The sequence below is a fragment of the Pundamilia nyererei genome, unplaced genomic scaffold (genome assembly GCF_000239375.1).
Source record: "Pundamilia nyererei isolate P.nyererei 1_Seehausen unplaced genomic scaffold, PunNye1.0 scaffold00018, whole genome shotgun sequence".
In the NCBI taxonomy this organism is placed as follows: domain Eukaryota; kingdom Metazoa; phylum Chordata; class Actinopteri; order Cichliformes; family Cichlidae; genus Pundamilia; species Pundamilia nyererei.
Genome location: NW_005187419.1, coordinates 3,970,518 through 3,980,347, shown reverse-complemented (window position 1 = coordinate 3,980,347; position 9,830 = coordinate 3,970,518). Strand labels below are relative to the sequence as shown.

Sequence of the window (9,830 nt, the reverse complement as noted above, 5' to 3'; positions counted from 1 at the left end):
GCCAGGCAACTGCTGAGGATGTCTCACCCTGTTGATACCACATGACATGTTCGAGGGACAAACCAGGTGAGGTTGAAGGCTGTAACCGAAAAAAAAGTTGAGTTTAATGTGTTCCCATCACATCACATCACTCACCCAACCCCTAATTTGAGGGAATCCCCAGTACGTAAACAAACTGACGTAGTAGGATGCTCTGCTCTTGATACTGTACATTGCCCCCTTCTTTACCCTCTTTGGCCCATGTGTGCTCCTTCGACAAGCTGAAGTACAGCTTGCTGTTTCATGCTGTCCCTGTCCAGACTTGGTTCATGCTGAGAGGGCGGATCGTCCAAATTAGGGTTGGGATATCCCTATGTCAAGGTGTCTAAGGCTGATAGCCATGTTTGTCTCTATCACCCCCCACCCATTCCTTGCCAGGTTGCCCCAACAGCCAACCAGAGGACCAGGAGGGTACTGCACCTCTTACGGTCGACGTAGTTTCATATGGGTGTTCCCGCTACTCTAGTTTTCTTGCTGTATTTGTCTTTTCGCTTGTTCTGGCTCATTTTGTCGCCGGGCTTGTCGAAGTTGACAGAACGGCTCGGCCTGTGATCGGCCTATTTCCTGTGCTGGAAACCAGGTAGGAGTACCTGTGTACAGGTAGGGGTGTTACCTCCTGTTGTAGGGTTCACACTTTTTAGCATTAATGATCCACAGGGAAGGGGTCAAACAGGATGGATATCGGAATGTACTCCAGTAGGAACATAGAGTCAAGCTTTTTATGTTTCTGACATGTTTGTAAGAAGTTTAGAGTGAAATTAATTCATTTGCTTGAGTAATTTTCTGGTAATCTTGTTAAAGAAAAAATTTGTTGTTTATATTTGTTGCTTTATTTTCCGCTTTTTGTTGTTCATTTGAATGCATGATAGAACATGCATGAAATGTTTAGATTTTTATTATTGTTTAAAATATATATTACTGCTTATTCTGACTATATGTTTAATAATCTGCATATTTTCAGTGCCGGGAAAAATATCTTTATCAGCAAATGACAACGCCTTCTTAAGACTTAAACTAACTAATGTCATTTGTTCCAAGAATTGCAAAAGCATTATTCGAATCTGGTATAGAGTAGATTTGCAATGTGAAACCTTTATTTTTCTACCTTTTAGGTGTCCAACAACAAATATTTTCGGTTGCCATTTATACCAAAAGTGCAAGACTTGTTCGTTTGTTTGAAAACTTGACATACACTACACTCAAAAAAATTTTAGTTAGATTTATAATATTTTTCTATAACTTATGGTTCAATACCAAATTGTCCAAAATTTGAAAATTATTACTGTAGTGCTGTTGAGGATAAGAGATGTGTCTTGTTGAAGGGTGTAACCCAGAGATAAGACTGTAGGGCCTTTTTTTCAGCTGTAACGTAGTTCATATTCTTAACGGCTGGTTGATTATCTGCCCTCAGCTGCAACTCTGCTGACGAACGAGGATGATATATGATGGATTCCTCATTGAAACTCCCTAAAAAAGATCAAAGCAGGTTTTACTGTGATCATTTAGGGAATCAAAGTATGCCAGAAATTCCAACAGATAAAACACCTGTCTTGCACTTAGTCCATAGTGAGGTGTTGTTATTTCTTATTAGTTATCCCATGTGTTTTTAATTATATGTTCATTCATCCTCTGCCTTAGGGAATGCATGAAAGTATCTGAAAACTGGGAGGACAGATAAGCCAACATCCATGGAAAACAACTTAACTTTTGAGGAGGTTGTTTGTTTTGTGATTTTACATCCATCCATTCATCCATCTAAAATCTATGTCACTTTTTTTGATCCATTTTCATCCAGCTGTTTCAATGACTTCTTTTACAACTTTGCTCATATCTAGGGCAGTGACATGTCGTATGAAGACAATGGCTCAGCCTTCCCTTCTCCAGTGATGCTGTGAGTTCCTCCTGGCGTCGTTAAGCAAAACTGCAGTCCATGTTTATGTTGAAATTGTGGTGTCTCTGATAAGATAAGTGGGTCCTTCCCTGCCCTCAAATGAGAATGAGCATACTCTTGCCCCAACAACGTCCTCCATGACTGTATTTAGGTTAAGTTCTAATCAAACTATTTTGTCTGTTAAGTTTCCATCACAAAGTTAGGCTATGAGGCTTTTAGGCTCTTTTGGCTAATTGTTTAGGTTTTCAGATATAGCAATAGCAGTAGTCAGCTGCATTAAGTGAAAACATCCACATTTACTTGATCGCAGTTTAGCAACAGAATAGCACATAAACTTAATGATGCTTATCAGATGGTCAGAAAAATATCAAAAAGAGACACTTGTATATTGCGAGATACCTTCTGGGTGTAATACATGGGCAGCTGCTTACAATTATAGTGCCTGCCTAACAGCGTGTTGGGCTGCTCTCAATAGCCACAGCTTACAATTATGTTTGATTTAAGTCATGTAGGAAAGAGAGGTCTGGATGCCTCTTACAAAAGCTCGCACACTGACAAATGTTTAATTATCATGAATTCCGGGTAGCAGAGGTAGTTTAAGTTTATAGGTCAGCAATGAGATACACAGCCAGTCATCGTTACGCTACAAAGCAGCTAACAAATTAGTTGAGCAAGCCTGCCATCTTGTGGCCATTTTCAGAATGACACTAATGACAGACTAACTGTGTGAGTGGTTTGACTGATTTAATCAAGGAAAGATATTTACTTTGCTAAATGCAATCACTGACTTCAAAGTTAATCTCTCTAAAAACACAGATAAGGCAATGTAATTTTTTTTATTTATATTTAATCACAGATCAACTGCTTGCTTGTCTTTGCGACTTGCCTGTAAGACTTGATGTGATGTCAGAAGGTGTTTTTGAGCAGAATTCATGATGATCCCTGATCTTAAATAGTGTTTTCCTTTGGTGCTATCACTAGGACCATACCAGGTCAGAGTGATGACTTTGACCTTGAAAGGGGGAGGGAGGAGGTGGAAGAGGATGAGCCATCTCCGAAGCCCATCGTCATTCCCACCAATTCAGAGGGTAAAGTCTTCTTTAAGTCTGTGTTTTCTCTGTGTTGTGGTTTGATTTTATATACCTACGTACAAATCACACCTCTGTCTTTTTATTTCAGCGTTTCTGAACCTGAATACCAATGCCACAACAAGAGGGGATGCCCAAGTTAGTTTACAGTTTTTAGTATTTCAAATCCATTATTAAAATTCACCAATGAAATGAACTAATCACACTGAATTATCATAGGCCTATGTGGAGCTGAATGAGCTCGAGGGAAACATCTGGCAGGAGACTGGCCGCTGGGTGGGCTACGAGGAAAACTTTAACCAGGCCACAGGAAAATGGGGTCCTTCTCATGTCTCCTATCTCACTTTTACCAGCCTGCTCCACGTCCGCAAGGCCATGAGCACAGGTGAGTATGGAGCTTAACGTGTACACAAATCACTGTTTATATCTGAATAAAATCAAACTTTAAAACCTGTTTTACATTTCCCCAGGTGCTATTATCCTTGACATGAATGCCAGCAATCTGTCTGCTGTGGTTGAGAAAATGGTTGATGAAATGCTGAACAAGGATGTGATCCGTTCCAGTGATCACAGTGACCTGATGAGAGTTCTCCTGATGAAACGCAGGTAACCCATACAACATATTTCTTTAGCAAGATGCAAAATTCTTAAACATGACTGCTCATTTGATTTGTCCTTCCAGTCAAACTGAGGGACCTGTGGTCACTCCCTTTGGTGATATTCAGATGCAGACCTTTTCTGTCACGAAAAAGGTACAAATTTGGGGCGAGGTTATGCAGATCATTATATGTGTATTTATTTATTTATTGTCAGTGAAGGAGAGTTTACATGTTTTACTACTTTACTTGTTCTCTCTGCAGAGAGACAGCTCTGACAATGTAGAGGCTTCAATTGTCCTCTCAGGTATGCCTAACTTTTTCTGATTTCCCATTCATTTATCTTCAGTTTTTGTACCTAGTTCTGGAACAGATATATCAAAATGTGCGTGTCTCTCACAGGTGAACTGGACTTCCTGCAGAAACCAGCGGTGGCCTTCGCCAGGCTGAGTGACTCTGTAGTGATGGAGTCTGTCCTGGAGTCTTCTATCCCTGTTCGCTTCATATTTCTGTTGGTGGGCCCCGGCCACAGTGGAATCAACTACAGCGAAAGCGGTCGTGCCATGGGTGCTCTGCTGGCCGACTGGGTGAGCAAGAAGAGGAAACATGCCTCTGTAGAAATTGCGCAGTTTAATCAAAATAAAGGGCACCTCATTTGTTTGGTTTCAGGTGAATAAAAACTTATATCTGTCTCTATGTCAGGTGTTCTGCCTGGAAGCTCACTTGGCTCAGACTTCAAAAGAGATCACAGATGCCATCGCTGACTTCATGGACTGCAGCATTGTGATTCCACCCACTCAGATCCAAGATAAGGCAATGCTGGAGCCGGTGATTGACTTCCAGAAAAAACTCTTGAGTGACAGACTCCGCTCCACTGACCCCCGTCTTACCTTTGGGGAAAGGGTGAAAGGTCAGCATACAACTAAAATAAGAAGCTCCTATTTGGCGTTTAAAAAGAGATATCTACAACACCTACAACAGCAAAATGAGCCAATGAGGTTTGGGGAGTAATAGATCCTTTAGATTAAATTTATTGTACACAGTAACAGAAAAAGAAAAAATGGACACAAAAAAACTAAAAGAATCTCGTGCATAAGGAAGAACTGAAGGATTTTGGCAGTAAATAAAATGTATTTGATTTGTTTGTTTCTCTAGCTCTGCAACCTCCACCGGGGCCGAAGGAGGATCCTCTGGCCCGAACGGGCTATCCTTTTGGTGGCATGGTGAAGGATATCAAGCGCCGTTACCGCCACTACATCAGCGACTTCACAGATGCTGTGAACCCTCAGGTTCTTGCTGCCGTCATCTTTATTTACTTCGCTGCCCTTTCTCCAGCCATCACCTTCGGAGGGCTTCTAGGTAAAAGAGAGCGACATAGAGAGAAATGTGTGATTTTGCATTCTTAACTCGTTTTAGAAATTTGCTTTGTTTCATTAATATTCATCCTTATTGTGTGCACCCAGCTGACAAAACGGAAAAAATGATGGGCGTGTCAGAGCTTATGATCTCCACTGCCGCCCAGGGTGTCTTCTTCTGTTTAATTGCCGCCCAGCCAGTCCTTGTCATCGGCTTTTCCGGACCATTGCTGGTGTTTGAGGAAGCTTTTTTCGTTGTATGTAAAAGTCGTTGCATGTTAGAACTCAAAAACTCAAGTTTCTTAAAGGCTACTTTTAAAACTTCCTTTCCTTTTTTCCTTTTTTAACAGTTCTGCAAGATGCAGGGTATTGAGTACATCGTAGGCCGCATATGGGTGGGTATGTGGCTGATAGTGATCGTGGTTCTCATCGTGGCAATGGAGGGCAGTTTCCTGGTCCGATACATTTCCCGCTTCACCCAAGAAATCTTCTCCATCCTCATCTCTCTCATCTTCATCTACGAGACCTTCAATAAGCTCTTCAAGGTTTAATTTGATTTCTCTAACTGTCTTATTTGCTTTATCTTCTTGTACTTTCTCATAATTTCGTTGTACATGTACAATGACTACAAAGGTCTATTCCTTCTCTTTTTCAGATCTTCAAAACCCATCCTTTGATCCTGAACTATGACTATCTGAATGATACACTGGACAATCCTTTCCACCCAGTCATGACGGAGCATGTTGAGATTCATCCAGATGGAAATGTAACAGTTAAGAATGTTGAAATTGAAAGGGCATACCCCAACACTGCCCTGCTCTCTATGTGCCTGATGTTTGGCTGCTTCTTCATTGCATACTTCTTCCGTCAATTTAAGAATGGCCATTTCCTTCCTGGCTGGGTAAGATCAAGTCTTGAACGGAGAAGTTTTCCAACTCAACACTTTATTTAGATGCTGAGAATCTGACCTTTTTGTGTCCTTTGCTCTCTTTCTTACTAGCTTCGTCGTTTGATTGGAGATTTCGGAGTCCCCATTGCTATTTTCTTCATGATTGCAGTAGATATCAGCATTGAAGATGCTTACACTCAGGTGAGTGTTGTGGAAATGAGCATATAAAAAATATTTATTTAAAAAGTATCCATGTCTTTGTGTGCAAATAATCACAAGCCAAATACATATCTGACACGCTCAGTGTTTCTAACCCACCTATATGGTGATCAGGTGCAGAGCTTTTAAACATTCCCTAAATTAGATGGAAATGTGCCTTTCTTGAGATCAGTTAGAGCTGTGTCTACATTCAAAGACAAATCAAAACCCTTTCTAATGTCACATGTTTAGCATTCTTAAACTTATCTTTTTTAAACTAACCCTTAGAGAGAAAGCAAGATAACTTGCCCCCTCCACGTCTGTCCCATTAGCATGAATTTTATGAATCCAAACAGTTCTCAAAATGTATGATGGAAGTCCAAAGAATCTACCTTTAACTGTCTTTCTAATTAAATGCATCATCACTCTGTCTTCTCATAGAAACTGGTTGTGCCAAAAGGTATTGAAGTGACTAACCCCACGGTGAGGGGATGGTTTATCAATCCCATGGGAGAAAAGAAGCCTTTCCCCGGCTGGATGATAGGTGCCAGCTGTATACCTGCAGTGCTTGTCTTCATCCTCATCTTCCTTGAGTCCCAAATTACTACGTGAGTGACACTTTAAACGAATACAGTATTAGTTTTTGTGATTTCAACTACTTAAAAAGAAAATATTTAAGAAATCTCTGTTTTCAATGTTCTCTGGGAATCCCAGGCTGATTGTGAGCAAAGCGGAAAGGAAAATGATAAAAGGGTCGGGTTTCCACTGGGACCTTCTCATCCTGGTCACAATGGGAGGAATCGCATCTATCTTTGGAGTCCCTTGGCTGAGTGCTGCCACTGTGCGATCTGTCACCCACGCCAATGCTCTCACTGTCATGTCTAAGGGCCCCAAACCAGAGATAGAGAAAGTGATTGAGCAGAGGGTCAGCGGCATGATTGTGGCCATCATGATTGGTAGGTGCTGCCATCTACAGCAATGATGCAGGCACTTCAGAGTCAGAGTAAATAACCATTTTACCTCTCATGCCAATTTTCAGGAGTTTCTATTTACATGGAGCCTATTCTGAAGATGATTCCAATGACAGCCTTGTTTGGCATCTTCCTCTATATGGGTATCACTTCTCTAAATGGAATCCAGATGTGGGACAGGATCCTTCTGCTCATTACTCCCAAGAAATACCATCCCCCTGATGCCTATGCCACCAGGGTATCTATTCAGCACAATACAGTTTATTTTACACTAATCAGCTAATCATAAATAATTTGCATGCAGTACACCTTCATGTTTTGAAGCTAACTCACTGTGTTAGACAATTTTCCTCAGAGCACAAAAAGTATTTAGTATCGTTTACAATTTTTAATCTATTTGCTATTTTTTGCATGTCTTTGTGCCTCACATTTGTGTCTTTTGTTGTATATCTTTGTGATCATTTTTTACCTTGCTTTCATTTTTACTCACTTTCCCAGACCTGTTAATGGTACTTTCAAAAACAGCCAATGGTTCACAGCTCCTTGCATTAGATTATGTATCCCATCCTGCTTTTTCTTATATATCCAAGTCTAATGGTGTAATAATTACCATATAGCTTGTCAATTAGTGCATTTCTCACTCTTATTTTTGTCATTTGTACAGGTGAGTACCATGCGAATGCATCTGTTCACTCTGATCCAGCTCGTGTGCCTGGGTGTACTTTGGGCGGTGAAGATGAGCAGCTTCTCTCTGGCTCTGCCTTTTGTTCTCATTCTTACCGTTCCTCTGCGCATGTTCATGACTGGCAGGCTCTTCTCTGCCATGGAAATGAAATGTGTAAGTGCTTATCTATATTTTTCAGATGTAGCTCTTCGTGTCATTTCATATGTACATTTCTTTGTTGTAACCTGATCTGCATGTGTTGCAGCTGGACGCTGATGACGCCAAAGTGACATTTGAGGAGGATGAGTAGGATGGATCCATACTGCCACAAACATCACCATACCGTTCATAGTCACATTTTATTTAGTGGTGCCACTTCTTTGCAGATTCAAACTGTTCCATTATTGTTTGTCTTTAAAGGGCATTACCTGACATTTATTAATATATGACTTCTGCATCTAAATTTGTGTTTGCAACCATAACAGACAACCAAAATGTATTCAATTTCATCATCGAGACCTATCAGGTATTACTAATTAATATTTTGAGGTTTTAGGATTTCAAAAATGTTTTTTAAGGTATAAGTGGCTGTTTATGTACTTAGATACAGAGTGGCATTTTCTCTCAGGGAAAAATGAATGAATGAATTTTGAAAATAAGAGATATTTTCCCCTGAGATGTTAGATAGATCCATTTATATATAATAGTGTTATTTTCTTTTAGTGCTCAATTACAGCATGGCTTTAATATTACAACAATGCAGTTAAATTGTAGTTCTGCCTATGTTATAATAATGTAATTTCACCTTACTTTAAGCTAAGGAAAGCTGATGTCAGCTCTTCAGATGCGCACAAAATAATTAATTTTGTGAGACTATAATGTGCCTTTTGTCCATAGTGTATCAGATTATTCAGAAAAGTGTGAAGTTGTTTCTGAAGTTTTCCCATTTACTTTGTGTATTCTTTATGCAACAGTTTAGACTTTTTTTGTTCAGTTGGCCTATATAGAATATAAATGCACTGCTTGTGTGTAAGTGTTTAAATGCTTTGTGATTTTAAATGAGATGTGCAGTGCAGGTAGATAGTTGAAGCTGAGAGCTTATTGTTTGTATTGATTGTTATACTGATGACATAATCAGGTAAAACTCTGTATACATTTTCCTTGTCGTGCATTTTATGTTGCCCATCACATTTGTGTGCAAAACACTGTACATGCTTTGGATTTAATTTTATTAAAAAATAAAGACAACCTTAAAACGCATGTTTTCATTAACGCATTAAGTAACACAATATGTCACATCACATGTCAACAGTTTGTCATTATTTTTACCCTGCAAGAAAGAGGAGAGGGCGTGAGGAGCATGTTTGCCACTCAGCTTCATGCTGCCTTCAATGATATCAGGAAACTTCAAAGTCCTGCTGCTCTGGAAGACAAGGGGCCTATTCTTACTTATTATTAGCCTGAACTATGATAATAACACAGAGGGGATCATTAAACTGAATACTGTTTTCTTTCTCAGACTAGTAAAACATGTTTAGCTGAATGACATGTCACATAATATATAGATACACAACATACAAAACCGTGAAGTTGTAAAATATGCCCTTTGTTATGTATTTTTTATTTCATGATGTCACTTTTCCCCTGAGATGTGACATCATTATTTCTAAAACATTATTAGAAATAATGTTTCTAATATTCGGTCAAGACAAACATAGTTGGATTTTCCTATTCCTTAAATAGTGCAACTGCTTTGAGGCAAACTGAACTGCGACACAAATAGTTAAAATCCTTTGGGGAAAATGATCACGGCAGGAAAGGGGTAAATTTCTTGTTCTGAGCAAGGGCGTAGATTTGGCATGGACGGAAGGGACATGTCCCCACCAATATCCAGCGATTATTCAATTGTCCCCACCAATAATTTGATCTCTTCGAGTAAAGAAAAACAAACCCGATAAAAAGAAAAAAACGATCCGTCAACGTCTCATTCAGCCAGCGGTGCAGAAAGAGTTAAATTACGTTCTCTACTGGAGTCCTGCCTCATGTGACAAATATGGCCAATGTGATTGGCTATGCCTTTCAGGGAGCTCTGTTTAGTTTTAGCAGCTGCAAGCCTGCGCTGCGAGGACCTGCAAGGAG

The 9,830-nt window shown here is 39.8% G+C and overlaps 1 protein-coding gene across 2 annotated transcripts; it reads left to right on the top strand.

Annotated features, from left to right (window-relative positions):
• Positions 1-466: 466 nt before the first annotated feature.
• slc4a1a (solute carrier family 4 member 1a (Diego blood group)) lies at positions 467-8,951 on the top strand. 2 transcript variants are annotated; one of them, XM_005726201.1, is made up of 21 exons: positions 467-619; positions 1,678-1,754; positions 1,875-1,930; positions 2,912-3,018; positions 3,110-3,156; positions 3,238-3,403; positions 3,489-3,624; positions 3,701-3,770; positions 3,879-3,921; positions 4,017-4,201; positions 4,317-4,524; positions 4,770-4,973; positions 5,078-5,226; positions 5,320-5,514; positions 5,625-5,870; positions 5,970-6,059; positions 6,498-6,664; positions 6,771-7,012; positions 7,096-7,265; positions 7,692-7,865; positions 7,957-8,951. In XM_005726201.1, exons 2-21 carry the CDS (start codon positions 1,728-1,730, stop codon positions 7,999-8,001), a joined length of 2,727 nt encoding a protein of 908 aa, XP_005726258.1. In that variant the 5' UTR covers positions 467-619; positions 1,678-1,727; the 3' UTR covers positions 8,002-8,951. The 2 variants fall into 2 exon arrangements, with proteins under 2 accessions (XP_005726258.1, XP_013764541.1); XM_013909087.1 differs by having other exon boundaries at positions 467-639.
• Positions 8,952-9,830: the final 879 nt, after the last annotated feature.